General features: G+C 39.5%; 2 protein-coding genes across 8 annotated transcripts in view; one reads left to right on the top strand and one right to left on the bottom strand.

Moving 5' to 3' along the window:
• The window catches only part of KAT6B (lysine acetyltransferase 6B), a 128,063-nt gene extending 111,272 nt beyond the window's left edge, over nt 1-16,791 (top strand). For all 6 annotated transcript variants that reach the window (XM_054204523.1, XM_054204522.1, XM_054204527.1 and 3 more), the window contains 2 exons: nt 260-569; nt 2,467-16,791. In XM_054204523.1, the coding sequence (XP_054060498.1) occupies nt 260-569; nt 2,467-4,952 (2,796 nt within the window). In that variant the 3' untranslated portion in view covers nt 4,953-16,791. The remainder of the gene's footprint in view (nt 1-259; nt 570-2,466) is intronic.
• The window catches only part of DUSP29 (dual specificity phosphatase 29), a 24,608-nt gene continuing 18,641 nt past the window's right edge, over nt 11,986-17,952 (bottom strand). Inside the window, exons 3-4 of one of the 2 annotated variants that reach the window (XM_054204529.1) lie at nt 17,552-17,772; nt 11,986-12,474 (exon numbers count right to left, since the gene is read on the bottom strand). In XM_054204529.1, the coding sequence (XP_054060504.1) occupies nt 12,227-12,474; nt 17,552-17,772 (469 nt within the window). In that variant the 3' untranslated portion in view covers nt 11,986-12,226. The remainder of the gene's footprint in view (nt 12,475-17,551; nt 17,773-17,952) is intronic. The other variant, XM_054204530.1, reaches the window with a different exon arrangement.

Genomic DNA, 17,952 nt, shown 5'->3' with positions numbered 1-17,952 from the left:
CTACAATATGAAGAAAATTCTAGTCTTAATTTTCACCTACAGAAAGGTTTGTGTGCATGTATAAATACATACCTGTTCACACTGTTTAGACATTTTACTTTTAGATCCTGTCTACATTTCAATTTGATGCAATGTAAGGTATTTTTTTGAATGAGTAAATAGATGTCTGTAAACGTACTTTCCAAAAATTTATTTATATTCAGAGTCAACTAGCAAACAGGAATGCAGGAAGAGTTATATTTGTGGAATTATTTTTCAGAGACCTTTCATACTGAAAAAGAAAAGGGGCCGTAAACGCAGAAGGATTAATAGCAGTGTTACAACAGAGACAATTTCTGAAACAACAGAGGTATTGAATGAGCCATTTGATAACTCAGATGAAGAGCGTCCCATGCCACAGCTGGAACCTACCTGCGAGATGGATGGGGAAGATGATGACTTAAAGCCTGTGATTAGAAAAGCTTTTGAGTATCAACCTGGGCAGCAGAAACAGGAGAAGGAGGAGGAGGAAGAACAGAACAAGGAGGAGAAAGATATTCGATGTTACAGAAGTGATGACAATTGTACAAGTAAGTTGAAAATATTCGTGTATCTTCAAAAAATTAACTTGTCAGGAGGCATTCAAAGGAAGTGTTTATTTTTGTTATAAATCTGGAAATTTTTACTGAGATCTATTTAGCCATTTTGGTCTTAATCTTACAATCTTAATAATGCTTTCGGCTTAGAGGTGCTACTGGAGCCATTGATTTCACGTAGTTTATTAGAATTCAGTGGTGGCTTCAGACTTCTTTTTTGTTTATGTTGTGTTTACCTTTCTTGTTACTCCTGACCCATTAATATTATAATCTGGTTTTTGTGTTCAGAAAACAAATGTTTTCCAGTCTGAAGCACTGCACTCCTTGTCATGTTGCCAAAAACAACTTTTATGTCCCTACAACACGACATTTTGTACTCAACAGGGCAGGGGTATCACTGGAATATTGTCTAATACTGTTTTGGTATGCTTGGTAAAGGGTACAAGCAAAAAGTATGATTTGATTTACACAAATACCTTTCTATTCATCATTGTTGGTAATTCAATAATTGTTTTTTGTTTCTGGGGCACAATATGTCCTCAGCACTAGGGTCCCTATTTTTTTCCCTACAAAAGAGAGGTATAGTTTTAACTGTGTTCTTTCAAAGCTCCTTACCCAGTTTGATTTCTAGATTACTTTTTTTTCCTGGCAGAAAAGCTAATAGATGTGTGGTGAAACTACTGATGAGCGTATGCTCATCCCTTGAGCACCTGGCTTTCAAATTATGCTTATAAGTTTCAATTCCAGAATGAATGACTGCATTCCCAGGTCTATGTAATTTCTCTAAGAAGCCAGCAAGTACTACTTTGGTGTTTTCGTAATTGCATGGGAAGTTTAATCTTTGTGACCCCCAGTTGAGGAATCATGCACTGATTTCTATTTTAAACAGCTTTTGTGCGACTAGAGCAACCATGTTACAAACCAGTGCACAGTTCCATTAGAGTGTTACCACTTTGTCCTGCTTCTCAACAGAACTGGATTAAACTAATAGTAGCAAATTCAGAGTGTTCCAGCTATGTCCCAGTGGTCAGGTTTGCACTGCTTTAACTAGACTGCTACTGTGTATTTGTCCATGGACCATGTCATCACATTAATTGACTGTAGGAGTGTTCTAACACTACAGGGAGAGGCAGAACTTGGCAAAGGAGTTTAGCTGAAGCCATTACACTCCCAAGTGCAGCATGTTACATACTGGGAATTCTCCCTTTTTCGGATGTATATGTAAGTGGTATCTGGGGAGAGAGGAGAGGAGTGGGTTTGGGTAGATTTTCTAGTCAATGGATTAATTTAGTGCTCTGACGCACTCTGTGTTTAATTTCAGTTATCTTTGTGCTTTTGTCATGTATTATGAGCTGTGTCATGATATGCTGCCCATGAGAAGATACTAGAATGAACCACCTTTTTTTCAGTGTTGGTGCTAAAGCATGATTATATGCTTACTATGGCTTGTCCTTGAAAATGGTCAAACAGGAATTTCTAGACTGTCGTGTTATTACTGTCAAAAAAGATGAACATACATTAGACCAGTGTCTATATAAAGTGATGGCATACCTCTGTTCTAAAAACACAGGTTATATTTGGACAATATTTTTGCTTTAGTTTACATGTCTTCTGATTTAAATCTCTGGGATTTTTCTGGTGTATAAATGGTGGGTTCTGATGGTCGCTGTTAAAAGGCCACCAAACAAGAATAACTTACATATCTGTGTAAGTGTGTTGGAGCTGTAGATATGTCATACTATTGTCATCTGAGACCTGTTTCTACCTCTTGTTGCAGAGTTTCTTAATACACTTTGAATTGATAAATTACTTTTGGGTTTATGTTTAAAAATATTGATTTGTTTGTGGAAGCTAAGACTTTTCTTTTGTCTCTATTTATTGCCTTCCAAAGATAATACAGAGGATGTAGCTGTATTGGAAGAAAGCACTAAAGACAATCTTGAACCTTTAAAGAGTAAGCAGGGCTGGCCCAAAGGAGTTAAGCGCGGTCCATCTAAATGGAGGCAAAGCAAAGAAAGAAAACCTGGCTTTAAGCTTAATTTATACACTCCACCCGAGACTCCTATGGAGCCTGACTATCAGGTGCTGGTGGAGGAACAAAAGGAAGTAGCTGAAGACAAGCCCTGCTCAGTTCCTGCTGTTACGGAGGAAGCAATTAAAGAGCCTGCTGAAGTATTACCACCACCAGATGATGAGGTAAAAGAGGTAGAACCTGAACCTCTGCATCCACTCATTGAATCCTTTGAAAAGCAAGAAAATGATATGATGAAAGCTGGGGAAGAAGAAAGGAGTGTAGAAGAAGGTGGAATCAATTCAAAAGATCAAGAAAAAGACACAGCAGAAGAGGCATTTCTGGAAAAAGAGGAGTCCGTGCATTTGGATGATCAGGAGGACGATGATGATGATGATGAAGAACCTTCTCACAATGAGGATCATGATGCAGATGATGAAGACGATAGCCACATGGGTTCAACAGAAGTGGAGAAAGAGGAATTGCCTGGTGAAGCTTTCAAAGAAATGATGGAAACACAGCAGTCTTTTTTAGACGTAAATGTTCAAACTGGTAATTCAAATCAAGAGGATTTAATGGATTGTGGTGTTGACCTTGCAGCTGATGAGTGTGAAAGTGACCAGAAAGAACTTGCTACAGATTCAGACCCGGTGCCTGAATCTGATGATGATCATACAGACAACAAACAGGACCAAAAAGCTGGTGAAGAGTTACATTCCGATTTCAAGGGGGAGAGTACTGAGAGCATGGAGATTGACTCAGAGACGGTTCAAGCAGTACAATCTCTAACCCAAGAAGCAAGTGAACATGAAGATACATTTCAGGACTGTGCAGAGACTCAAGAGGCCTGTAGAAGTTTGCAAAACTATGCCCGTAATGACCAAAGTCCCCAAATGACCACACTGGATGATTGTCAGCAGTCTGATCACAGTAGCCCGGTTTCGTCTGTGCACTCTCATCCCAGCCAGTCAGTTCGTTCTGTTAATAGTCCAAATGTTGCTCCTTTAGAGAACAGCTACACTCAGATCAGCCCAGATCAAAGTGCCATTTCTGTGCCGTCTCTACAGAACATGGAGACCAGCCCAATGATGGATGTTCCCTCAGTTTCTGATCATTCGCAGCAAGTTGTGGATAGTGGGTTTAGTGACTTAGGGAGCATTGAGAGCACAACAGAAAACTATGAAAACCCAAGCAGTTACGATTCTACAATGGGTAGTAGTATCTGTGGAAACAACTCTTCTCAAAACAGTTGCTCGTACAGCAGCCTTACGTCTAGTAACCTAACACAGAGTAGCTGTGCAGTGACACAGCAGATGTCTAACATCAATGGCAGCTGCAGTATGATGCAACAAACAAACATCAGTTCTCCTCCCACTTGTAATGTAAAATCTCCCCAAGGTTGTGTTGTTGAAAGGCCTCCAAGCAGCAACCAACAGTTGTCCCAGTGCAGCATGGCCGCTAATTTCACACCACCTATGCAGTTAACTGAAATCCCTGAGACTGGCAATGCCAATATTGGATTATATGAAAGAATGGGGCAGAGTGAATTTGGAGCGGGGCATTACTCACAGCCATCTGCCACCTTCAGCCTTGCCAAACTGCAACAGTTAACTAACACGCTTATGGATCATTCTTTGCCTTACAGCCATTCAGCTGCTGTAACTTCCTATGCAAACAGTGCCTCTTTGTCCACCCCCTTAAGTAATACAGGGCTTGTTCAGCTTTCTCAGTCTCCACATGCTGTTCCTGGAGGACCCCAAGCACAGGCTACCATGACCCCTCCCCCCAACCTTACTCCTCCTCCCATGAATTTGCCACCTCCCCTTTTGCAGCGTAATATGACTTCATCGAATATTGGAATATCCCACACCCAAAGACTGCAGACTCAGATGGCCAGCAAAGGTCATGTTTCTGTAAGAACCAAATCCACGCCTCTGCCACCTGCTGCTGCAGCCCATCAGCCACAAATTTATGGGCGTGCTTCACAGACTGTGGCCATGCAAGGGCCCGCGCGGACCTTAACAATGCAGCGTGGTATGAACATGAGTGTAAACTTGATGCCAGCCCCAGCTTATAATGTCAATTCAGTGAACATGAATATGAATACCCTTAATGCTATGAATGGTTATAGTATGTCCCAGCCGATGATGAATAGCGGATATCACAGTAATCATGGGTATATGAATCAAACGCCCCAGTACCCTATGCAGATGCAGATGGGGATGATGGGCACTCAGCCATATGCACAGCAACCAATGCAGACAGCACCCCACAGTAACATGATGTACACTCCTCCAGGGCATCATGGCTACATGAATACAGGCATGTCTAAACAGTCTCTTAATGGATCCTACATGAGAAGGTAGGCCCTTTGGAGAGACGGACTACCCAACTGGCATATTGGATTGATCTGCACAAATATCTTTTGGAGAGTACGATTTCAAAACCAGCAATTGGTGTGAATGCAAAAACATTTGTTGGCACCATTTAAAAGCTGTATGCAGCAGAAAGCCTTATACGAGTTTTTCTTTTTTTTTCTTTATTTCTTGTTTTGGTTTTTGTTTCATTTTGTTTTGGGTTTTTTTTTTTAATTTTGTGGGATTGAACTTTTCTTCTCTTTTCTTTGGGGGGAATTAGGTGGTTTTCCATTTTTTGTTTATTTCAATGAGCTTGAAGTTCTCTGGAAAGGAAGAACTCTTTCTATGAACTGCAATTACACAGCAGCTGATGGTTCAGAGCCATTTTATGTGCCTGCTCCCATTAAAAATGTGGATAAATAGACTCCAAAACTATCAGACAGTACTGGATCGTGAGCTTTTTCTCTCTCCTTTCCCCACATGTAAATGCCTTTTAGCAGTTCTTTTATTGTATTATTTTGTTTCTGAAGGTGACACTTCCGCATGCCGCTAATGTCTTTGTTAGTGACAGTGCATTTTGTAGTACTGTACAAGTGTTGTGCTTAACAGTAAGCCATTTCTTAATTTTTTTGCCTTGATTAGGTTACCCTAGTTTGAGGGGTAAAAAAAACAGAACTATATTTTTGTTAATTATAAAACTTGTAAAAAATAATAAAAAAGCTGCAAAAGCTATTCACATTTTGGTTAGTTCAAAGGATTTTATTGCTGTATGTTTAGTGTAAAGTTGAGACTCTTTTCCATTTTTGTGACCAGTTTCTTTGGGGCTGGGGTAGGAAAAAAGGCAGCTTTCTGTTTTATAAATACTGTTATGTTTTTTTGTTAATTGAAACATCTCAGTGTTTATTTGTCAAGTTTTGAAACATTTTCGTATATGTCCAAATACTTGGCAGGATTTAAAAAAAAAGTAGTGAATTTGGTGTAAAGTTGCTATTTTATGGAAATGCCTCTAACTTTACATTTTCATTCCATCTGTAGATTTTTCTATCTTTATAAAATATTGGAGTTATTTTTTAAGGGAAAAAATAGAGCAGTAGCGTGTGAATAGCTCAAACTAAGCTTACAGATCGCATGTAAAAAGGCAAAAGTTATTTGTGTCTGTTTATATTGCTTCCTTTTTTGTAGCCTTTGTACCTGTACAGAGTGACTGTAAGGGCCGAACAGAAGAGGCTTGATACATGTAAAAATAGGACCCAGTGACACTCTTGTATTTATCTGTTATCTTTTTAGTCAGTCACTTAAAAAAAAAAAAAAAGAAAAAAAACCCACACACACAAAAAAACACCCAAGAAACAAAAACTGCAAAAAACAACACACCCCTCCCCCTCAAGCTGTACATTTTAACATAAAATAAATTATGATGAGCCATTTTTAGCCTCTTGTGTCTTGTCATAGTTTGATGTTGCATGGGAATTACCTCCTGAAACAGTGTTTGTTACAGTGCTCTCAGATGCTTGATCTAAAGCCCATTAAAGTTGATGGGGTTTGGATTAGGCTGTTAGAGCCTACTTGTAGGTTACTCATCATAATTGCATACACCTTGTGAAAATAAAGAGTATCTAAGATTATTTTTTTTAATAATCTTAATAAAATATTGAATAAATATGTATTTAATACATTACAAGGTTGTCAATATTTAATGTATGAAACTTCTTTCCTATAGAAAATGTTAATATATATGTAAAAAGGTATATTACAGTAACAAACATGATATTTGAACTGTATCTTAATGATAGAATTGTAATCTCTTCCTTTGTCATTATTGCTGGGTTACAAGATGATGCAAATCTTGTGTTGAACTGAATTCTGTGCATATGCATGTATATGTGTGCACGCAAACACATACACTTTATATATGAACAGTTCTAATCTAGCAATAGAAAGTCTATAAAAATCAAGAAGGCTGTCTATGCGTGGAGCTTGTGAGTGGACCAAGTTTAAATTGGGTGAGTGTGAATCTGCACCAGGAAAAATCCTTGTAAGAATTTTTCATAAATGGCTTCTAATGTGAATGTTGCCACTGAATTCCCCCACTTGCCCACTGACACTGCAGGAAGGTTGTTAGCTAGGGTGGAAGGACTGGTCGTCTTGACTGAAAACTCTTACAGTCCCATTCCAGTATATAAAGCAGCTTTATAGGTGGTATTTCATATGTTCAAAAGTCACAGAAACATGTATTTCTGTAAGTAAAACCTTTAAAGTGCATGATGTTGCCAAAGCAAGAAATTGTCAGTAAGTATTCATGCCCATAACCTGTTCGATTGTAATATGATGGGGCAGCAATCTAAAATAGTGGGTCTGAATGGGAGCGAAAATTGCTGGTCAGATGGTAATTTGGAGTAACTTGTGTTTTAGGAGTTCAGAATGCTTGATAAGGAGAGCACAATACAACAAAGATCTCTGATTGTGCACTAACACTGTCAAATTTGCTTATTGAAGACAAAGAGTATTCATAGCACATAAACTGTATGTGTGTTTGTCTTCACAAAGTCACATTTTTTTATGCTTGGGAAAAGGGAAGGTGAACTCAGCACTGTTACTGTGCAGCCTTCGAGTGTGTATAACTAAGACCTTGTATCTTGAATAATTTTATCTTAAAGTAGCACTATGTTTTGTGATTTATTTTTTTTTTATTTATATGTTTTTGTGGTGAGTGAAAAAGGCACCTGGGTCTTTATCCACTTCTGTTTAGTTTCAGATTTCCAAGCCCATAACATGCAGGCAAATCAGACCTTCTTGCCGTTTTAGTACATCCTAACCTGAAACAGAGCATCCTGACTCCAGCATACTGCTAAAATTCTGCATTTGCAATATATGGATTAAAATTTGGGTAGAGAGGGATGTATGGTGTGTGCACAACAGGCAAGCTTCCAATATTTCATTTTTTTTATTTCAGAACTGAATTCCTTTCAGGAGGACAAATGGTTTTCCTGTGTCTTTTCCCATAGTGACTATTCAGCTCTGAATTGCATTACCACACTAAAGTTTCTGTTTTATAAGAATGCTGTCTTTTCTGTGACAGATCTACCTGTTCTATATATTGTGTGCCCATTGCAATGTCAGTTTTGACTGTGCTCTAGCACCATCCCAGCTGAGAATGTGATCTTTCTTTTCGTGTCTCGAAAGAATTCTTCACAGAATTACAACAGATGATTCTTGTGAATGCAGGAGGCTTCACTGCCCATGCAATCTTAGTCTTTGGTTTGACAAATAGGATACTTCATACCACTGGTGATTTGCAAAAAGGAAATAAACTTGCCTCATTCTGCATGCACGTTTCTTGCAAACCTGGCTTATAGGTGAAGTCACTGCTGCTAACACTTGTTAGTTAGCTAGTTAGCAATTTGCAAGGGTTGCCTACTTTGTGGAAGCTACGTGTTCCAGAGCTTGTACATTTTCTGATTTAGTCGACTTGATTCTGGGAGAATGGTAGGGGAAAAAGCTGGGAAGTAAATAAGAAGTATGCGTACTTGAGAATTACTTAATTGGCATAGCTTGTAGTAGCAGGGTACTTCAGGCAAGACCTGGTTCTAGGGAAGATACTTGTCTTTGGGCCAGAACCTACTTCATCAGGAAGCTGCCAAATCACAGTACTCCTGAAAACTACACTCTAGCCCTTTAGCACAGAGAGGGATGGTAAGTGTTGTCACACTCTGGCTGCATGATCTCCTAGCAGTGGACAAAATATAACCAATTTTTTACTAACTTTGTAAGAAACTGTGTGATATAAGCAGCAACAAAGCTTCTAAACATACAAAACTTTCATGTTAGATCACTGTCTCTGTGTTTTAGTTTTATAAGCTGTTTAATTTGTCCATCAGGCAGGCTAGTTCGTGGAAACAAACTCCATTTATATGCAGTGTGGTAAATAGAAAGAATGGGCCTGGTGATTATCTGTGGTGCTGAGGGTGATCCTAATACATCTTGTCCTGTAGAGACTGACACCTTTAGCAGCAGGCAAACTGACCGATGTAGTAAAGACCTGTGGCTCTCTTTCTTCACTTCCCTTTAGTTTTTAGTACTTCTCTCTATTAGAACTATGTATTTCCTGTATTGTTTATGACCAGTATAGTCATATAGGTCACCTCTCCCATAGTGAAGCTCTGGGGTATGCATTGATTAAAAGCTGTTGTGTTGAGCTTTGTGGAGTAGGGACAGAGTTTGTAAGAACATACAAAGTAGGATTACAGGTTTGGATTTATCATAAATTTACTTGAGTAATTTAAATTCCTGGTAGTTTTTTTCTTCATCTACTAAATAAGAATAAATAACCTTAATTAAGCCATGTTTAAGACCGTCAAGTATGGAATATGGGTTTCTGTTGATCGACTTCTTGAGAAATTAGTTTTGTGCTATTTTTCATCTCCATGCAAGAATAGCGGCTCCTAGTTTGAGTAGCTTGGGATCCTGTCCTTTGGAAATTGTCAGTACGTTCTTCTGTTGCTATGTCAGTGTTGCTATGTGCCAATTTCCTAATCTGCTACGCAGGACAAAATGAGTGGGAGCTACTTAAGAGTTCTAGTATTTTGCTTTCTATCAGTAGTTGAGAGGCTGTCGTTTGAAAGCTCTGTCGGTCTCCACCAAAAGCAGCTGGGCCTCAGGACAATAAATTTTTTCCCGTGTATTTGCACAAGTCTCAGACTGCAAAAGAAATACCCATCTCCAGGCCCCAGAAAATCTTGTTTGAATACAATTCTGCATATAAATCAGCTATAAATCCTCTTCCAGTTGCAGCAGTCATCAAACTATCATTCAGGATACAAAAAAGAAAAAATAATCTGTAACTTGACTGAGGGAACTCCTGGTAGGTATTTGTTGTATTTTGGTATATCATTTGATAGAGAATTCCTATCTGTAAGGCTAATGCTAAGAAACACTATTGCTATAGAGGTGAGATAGTTCAGCTTTCTTCATCAGGGTAAATGAAGGAGTAGGGCCATGTGTCTGAAAGGCAGGTTTGTCAGACACAAGATTGGGAGAGCTCTTGATGAATGGGTTGTGAAGTAAATTGCAGTAGACAGTAAGATGCTCTGAAAAAGGTGCATTTGAAGGTCCATGGAAGTAAATGGAAAGAGTTGAAGGACCTTGTCCAAGAATTTTTTGACTCTTCAAACCCACATTGTGACTGCTCATGCATTTTTTGAAGTGTCAAATGGCTTCTTTTGAGTTTGCTTTTATTTCTGTTTTTTTCAGTTGGGTTTTTTTTTTGCCCCGCTAATCTAGGTGTAGGGATAACTTAATTGGCTGTAAGTCCCAAAGTTTGTGTATCTCTGTCATGAATATTGTTCACATTGTGGTTTCTAATTTCTTTTTTAACAGTAGTCTATAGTTGTGTTTGTGTTCTGCTGTGTCTGAGAATTTGAAGATAAGGTATTTATGATACAGATAAATACAAATGCTAAGTCAAAAGTGTTGCATTATGGATGCCTGCAGCCTTGGCTACAGTTACTGTTTGGAGATGAAGGATTTACTGGGTTTTGGGCCCCAAAAGGAAGTGAAGAAATAGAAAGCCTTCACACTAGAGATGCTAAACCTGTAAAGAGCTTTTAACATCTACAAAAAATGGTTTAAAGTTGTGCTCAACTCTGTTTGGTTTGTAGCATATACTTGCAGTTCTGAGTGGCACATTTCTGACCTGTGTTCTTTTTTTGCCTTTTTAAAGTATCCAAGACTTCTACAGTTCATACTGCACCAAAGTCACAAAGTCTTTGTCAGCTAGTAAAGACCAAGAGAACTCTCCTGTGCTCTTGGTGGCGAGGTCATTACTCTCAGGCGCTGAGGAGGTAAATAGCTCTTACCCGATGCATGGAATTAGGCAAAATTCCAGTAGGAAGGATGATTACTTGACCTTCTTGCAGATGCAAAAAAGGTAAACATGGCTTAATTGTGATTCTCCTTTACAGTATATTTTAAGACTGTCAAATACTGCTGAGGTGGCGAAACTCTAATTATGTTAAAACACAGTTACTGATAATTTGTATTAAATAGAGTAAATTGAACAAGTTTATGTAGAAAAGTAGATCCAGCGTTGTCATTTGTGTATTTGGACTACTATGGTCAACAAGTGCAGTTACTAGCAACTGTATTGGAGCACAATAATGTATTAAGGTGACTAAAGCTGATATAGCAGGAAACATTTAGTAGTGGTAAATATAAATGGTGTCTGGAAGCACAACAGCAGCTTTCTGCTGTTTATTCAGGTTACTGTGAGATATTTTTTAAAAGTTCCACCTGTGTCTCTTGCCTTTTTAATCAAAACTAAAATCTCATTAAAACTAGTTATAATCCATGATTATTTAGGGGATTTTTAGGGCTGCACAAGTTGGGTGTTGAACTTCCTTGTAGAAATATTTTTCTTGTTTATTGTTCTAGCTATTAATTTTTCCAAGTGCCAGAAAAAAGTCACAACACACAATTTTCCCAGTTTTTTTTTTTTTTTTGTAGACTAGTAAATTGACTTGGATACTGAATGTATAGGACCTTTTAAAACTCAGGTAGTTGAAGCATTTAGGAAAAACAAGTTAAAACTGAAACTGCTAAAATGCCTTTTGTATGTATCTCCTTGGATTGTTGTATCTGCTTAAGCATCTGACCTTCCCAAGGGTCTTGCTTTGTTTCTAGCTTGCATGGTGTGGTTCAAAGTCCATTGTGAAGATTGGGTAGTTGATCCTCATCCGGGGGCTCTCTAAAAGCTGTGCTGCCCTAGATTATTACTGTGAAAGAAGAAATGGAGATACCAGGAAACAGCACAAAAGGGCAAACTCCTGCAAAAAAACTCCTGCAAAATTCTTCAGGGCTCTGGGACTAAACTTAAGAATTCATCTGTGCTGCTGCCATCTCGGTCTCTTCCCTGCAAAATTTTTCCAGCAATGCCCAGCTCCACTTTTTTTAAAGGCCATGTGCTTAGCTTAGAATCAGAATTTTCAGGGTATTCAGCTAGAAGAGGGTTTGCTTTAAGTTGTGCCTGCTTTTGGGCCATAAAAGCTTTACAGAGGGTAAAATTTATTTGTTCGTGTCACAAAGAATAACGCTAAGGCTGGAACATTCTAAAAAGATAAGTTTTAAATTTGGCTTCTCTTCCTTCTCATCTTGACAGCGTTTGAAATGACTTTGGTTTTCCTTCCAAATAACAAACTATCCTTGTGACTGTGTAATTAACTACACCTTCCCCTCCCCTCCTTTTATGGAATTTCTTTTCCAGTAGCACCATCCTGCCAGGAACAATACTAGATTGTGGTGCTGTTCTCGTCATCATCAGATGGTAGGCTGTTCTTGGTGTTCCTCTTCTGCAGTGCCAATGCAATGTCCAGTTCTCTCAGCTGCTTCAAGAAGCCCCGGTTTGGCAAGATGCATCGGTGTCTTGATACTTGCTCAATGGCATCCACCACTGTCATGTTCTTGTAAATCATCAGGTAAGCCAAGACCAATGTTGCTGACCGGCTGCGGCCCATAGCACAGTGAACCAGAACCTTGTCTGCAGAAACAAAGAGAGATGATGCAAAGATTACACTGGGGGGTAATTTCTTTTTTTTTTTTTTGATAGCAAAGGTTTCTGTAGTGCCCCTGCTCTGTTTGGTGGCTTGACTACCCTTACCAGCACTTCTGTAAGACCCGTCTTTTTACAGCTGGGGAAACTGACGTTGTAAATCTTACTGTAGTAACTGAATGCCATCTACATTGGAGATTACCCATTTAATCTTAAACCAGATATCTTTGAATTTATGTGTGACCAAAGGTTGCAGAGAAGGCCTGAGGGCTGCATCCTTGCATTAAGTAGCATGGCAAGCCCCGCTGCAGCCTAATCTTGCATGCCTTACAAGCAGCTTGTATGTAATTCTGTGTTTGGGCATAATGACCAAAGCGTAAGGATGTGGGAGGGTTTGGTGTGCTATCAAACCATCCCTCCATGAGGATAAATGGGATGCACAGAAGAGCATTTCTGTTCTACCAACAAAACACAAAAGTTAACCGAATTTGATTATTTTTTGTTTTTCTGATGATAATGTCCTTTAAGATCTAGATTACATTGCTTCATACCTCATTACTTTGTTTGTAAAACATGGCAAACCAAGGATTTTTTTTTTTGAAAGTTCTGGTATACATTTAAGGGCAGAGGATAAGAAGGGCCGTAGAAGTTAATAGGTGTATAACCAGGGGGATAGAAAAGCTTCTTTAGAAATCTCTGGTTAGTCACCCTTACCCTATTATGCTGCATTAAAGTAACATTTCCCCCCCCACACCACTTCTCTGGATTACGTGATCAGCTCCTTGCAGTAGTGGCCTGACTTGTATACTGTGAATCCAGAGTCTCTGTTAACAGTTTTCATCTCTGAATAAGTGTGACTCAAGATGTAGGTTTGTGACGTTGCTTGGTTTAACTTTGAACTTCCAGAGGCAGAAAGTCCTTGGCTTCAGGTACTAGCAAGGACGTAAGCCAAAGTGGAACCTTCCCCATTTGCTGTGTCTGGGGGAGGTGGAGGAAGAGGACAGTAAGTAGGTTCAGGTCTGATTGACAGGTTTTGAAACACTTCAAAAGATTTCCAAAAATGATTCAAAGCCCTTGAGGGGGTCTCACAAAGGGTTGAACTGCTGAAGGAAGTAGATTTGGAGCACTCTCTCTAACACCCTGCTAAGCTGAATTGCCACAGGAAAAAAAAAATCCTATCAGGGCCAATAATAGTTTATCTCCGTTAGCTATGCCTAGTGAGAAGTGTTGGGTGCAAAGCTGTGACTCCTGCTGATTAACTCCTTTGCTTCCAGGCACAAGAGTATGCCTTGGCACAAGTAGCATTGCTGTGTAATGGATGCATCAAGAGCTGCCAACACTAGAGGATTAATGGTTACAGTCCGCATCCTAATCCCAGCAGATAGTCTTAGAGGCATCTTGGCAAAATTCCAGTTGCTCTGATAACTAAAAGTGCCTCTTCCTCTCCTGGAAAATGATAATCCCTTCTATTATTACTGCAAATATTTGAAACGGATGAAAACTCTCATTTGTTCAGCCCTTCATGCCTCTCTTTAGAGCTTCCCACCTTGTAAATGGGTTGCTGTTGAGGTGATAAAATACGTGATAGGACAAGGAAGGCTTTGCTTTGTGTGGGTGGCAAATGCAGGGGATCTAGGAGAGAATGCACAATTTTATATTGTGATAACAAAGGCAAAAAATGGCTGTACAGTTTTCTGAAATGCCTCCTGGTTGTAGGAAAGTAAGGTCTAGCCTTTTCTGTATGTGAATATTCAAGATCTGACTGCCTGTTACAGCAAAACGCAGGGCCATGTGTTTTCTGTACTATTTTGTACTGTCCAGTTCCAATGTAAGGACCAATCTGAACCTCTTTCCCCAAGAGGGAGTGTGCTCTTGCAGTCTTTGATCCTGACCATTTACATCCTTTGGGGCTGAATATAAAATACCAGTGCATGGAGCCGGAGGTCTGCTGAGTGGTGACAGGTCCCTGGGCTATTTTGGTCACTGGACTTGGGCTTGTGTTTCTTGGAAGTCTGTCTAGATGCAGCACTCCCTTTCCAGAGTCGGATGGAGCGATGAATGTTGAGGTGTCTTTGGTCAAATGCCTTGGGTCTTTGCGTCTGTCTCTCATGTTTTTTCTCACATTGCTTTTATCTTCTCAGTCTTTAGTGTATTTTTTTCCCCGTGACGTCTTCACATGAGAAGAAAATGCTCTTCCCCTCTACATCTTGTGGAACTAAGACACAAAGGGACCTAAATCTGTAGCATAGAAGGGAACTTAAAAACATCTTAAAATAACGTGTTCCTTTCAGATTAATCAGGCCTCACTGGTATAAATTTTAAGCTGTCCTGTGGTCCGAATTACATGTTCATATCTTTATACAGAGCTGAATGATAGCATGCATAATTGTGAACAGTTCAAGTTTGCCTCTAAAACTGTTATAACTGAGATAACTTCAGCGTTAAGTCCATTTTCCCGTGTTTAAAGTCTCCAAATACTGTTCTGATCAGGGAGCTTCTTCACCATCACAAAGATTTTGAAGGTTACATCGGAATTAATGCATTCGGACTGTGTTTTGACAGCAACCAAATTGCCAAGCTTTCTGGCCTGTTGCAGAAAGAGACTTCTTCATTTGTCTGACAACTTGTTTCAATAACATTGTCTATTGAGCATCTTCCCAGTAAAATGCATTGTATGAAGACATCTATTCAATGAATTTGATCACTTGGCTGGCTGAGGGTCACACCTCAAACAGTGTGGTATAACCGGAGCAAATTCATTAATACCTACATTCTAGTTACAAAAGGCTAAAGTTTTCACCTTTTCCCTCTCTTTGCATTTACTCAATTCTAATGCAAAGTAGCAAATGAGTGTAATGGTGTTACTGATCAGAAGTATTTAGTGCATATACTGAAGTCCCACTTCAGTATATTACCACTGGAGATAGGTACTTGGTTACTTACTATAAAATCCTGTTTAGGAATCTGGAAGCTGTTTGTCAGTCAGGAAGACGCACACAAATGCTCCTTTCATTAGGCACTTAAAATGCATAGCACCTTTCTTCACTAGATGTGCATTCACAAATAATGCATTTATGTTGTTGGAGGAGAGCGCTAGTTACTTGCCTTTAGTCTTTTCTCCTGTAAGTGTAAGAGACATCAGTCTACTCTTTAGTCTAGCTTCTGGAGTCATTCTGTTCTGTAAATGTGTGTTGGAAAGCTGTTGTCATGCATTCAGTCTCGGCCTCTTCGTGGGCCATGCATATGTGCCTTTATGCATATCCTTGTCTGGGATAGGAGATGTACATTTAGTATATTTTTCCTCATGAGAAAGTTAAGAGCTTGCTCTTTTTCTTCCTGGGTGTTACAGTAATTTATTTTATCGGTCTCCATCAGAGAACATCCTAGCTATCTTATTTAAAAATCATGTGAGCGTGGCAGGCAGTGCACAGCTATAGAAATGATTGCAGTTGGTAATATCTACTTAAGTGCAGATTTTTTATTTTTTTTTTTTCACTTTTTTTGTAGAAGTTCATCCAGTTACTCTTTGATTGGTCTTGTGTTTTCAGTGCTGGACTGGTGCTTGATACTGTTTCAGAACTTCCTGGACTTTGATGTGGTTTTGAAACAAAAAGGCTGATTCTCCTCCCCACCTTCATCCTTCCCTGCCTCTGTATTTATTGGGGTGTAAGTTTTTTATTCAACCTTTGCTGCTTCCTTTGTGCTTGTTTCTTTACTTGCATGTAGCAGACAAAGGTGTTACAGGAACCAGGAGAGTGATGGAAGTGAGGAAGTCTGCATTTCTTATTTCAGCTACTCCAGTCTGATGCTGACCTCTGGCCTCCAGCCATGGCTAGACAGAGGTGTGTGTTAGTTATCCGCTCCTTCCCAAAGACAGTGCTTCAGATTTGCTTTTTGAAATGCCAGGTACCTTTCTTCACAAGCAAGTAAGCTCCGAAGCAATTTCGCCTGCTATTAGGACTTTGATTTTTAAAACTGAACTGCTTTCAAGACTTTCTCCTGAACAAGGGAAGGGACTCTTGCTGTAGACTGTACTTGCTGAAAGGGTAGAATTTAAAACCTGGCTGGCTACTGGGGGCAAGCCAAGGTAGTAGCTGTCTACAGCTGAGCTAAACAGCCAAGAACAGAAGCTGACAGGAGGCTTGAAACTTGATATGTGATCCTCTGATTTTAAGATCTTTGTAGGTCAGCAGGAAAGTCTTAAGTTTCTCAGCTGGGTTCTGGTAAAATATCCTGTGGAGATTTAAAAAAAAAAAAAAAAAAAAAAAAAGACATCGTTTGGGGGTAAGGAGTATGAGTAATAAGGAGTAATATTGAAAGCCAGTGTGAGGCCTAGGCTGTAGCACTTCACATCAGTGTAAAGCTTTCTGATAGAACACTGCTGGAGGTCAGCAAATAATGAATTGTAGTAATCAAGCTGAGAAATTACAAAGGCTTTAATGAAATGTTTCTAGATGTCTGCTGTCAGAGTTGTTTCAGTCCCCTGCTGCTTGGAAGATGGCAGAGAGATAAATCTGTTATAGCTTGGGGTAGATCTGATGGCCAGGTAGGAAGGTGGTTTTTATATTTGTAAAGTGAATCTAATGCTGCAGAGCGTGAGGCTGTGCAGTGACAGCCTGGAATCTCTGCAGAGCGCTCATGTTCCAGTCCCACCACTATGCAACCAATATTCATTAAACGTTTCTTAATAGGGACTAATCTGAGGAAAGGACAGCTAGTTCATGGAACCCATGCAATGTCCGATTGTCTCTGATGTGTTTACAAAGGAGGCAAAACAACAACAAAAAACCTCTATCAGACAGGAGACCTTAATGTAAGCTGTGATACAGACTTTGATAAAAGTGCTTGGTCAGGGGCACTTGGGCTGGTACTAGCTCTGCAGTGAGAAAGGGCCTAGTTACATCACTACCTTCTCTTAAACTAGTTCCCTGCTACTAGTTTTAATTCTCTGTTAAACTGTATTGACTTATTTCATTCCCATAAGGTTGAATGCTGTGGAACTATGCTTGTAATTAGATGGAGTAAATCCTGTACTGTTTTTAACCATTTTCAGCACCCTCCTTACTTCTTTCGTCCTGAAGCGCATTGTCAATGAATTTAGAAGCTGAATAAAAGAACTGACTGAGCTTGAAAGTGGGGAGATCATCTGCTTCCACTCCATGGTACTCCACATTCATGTCGTGGTAATAATCTGGTCCTGTGTCCACGTTCCGCTGACCGTGGGCCGCATTGAGGATGTGGGTGAAGCCTGCCTTCTGAAGGCTGTAGCGATCTAATGCAGTTTTCCTGTTAAAACAAGAGCTGTCATGTAAGTGAGGAAGCTTCTTGCTTACGCAGCAAGCCAGAAAAAAAATAAATCTCTGATTAGGTATGTTCTAAATGCTTAAAAAAAATGCATCATTTGCCATTGTAGAGATTTTCAGATACTGTCATTCAGAGTGAATGATCCTTCTGGAGTTCATAACT

The sequence above is a fragment of the Rissa tridactyla genome, chromosome 6 (genome assembly GCF_028500815.1).
Source record: "Rissa tridactyla isolate bRisTri1 chromosome 6, bRisTri1.patW.cur.20221130, whole genome shotgun sequence".
Lineage (NCBI taxonomy): Eukaryota > Metazoa > Chordata > Aves > Charadriiformes > Laridae > Rissa > Rissa tridactyla.
Note: the sequence above shows the minus strand (reverse complement) of the source record. Positions and strands in the feature narration are given on the sequence as shown.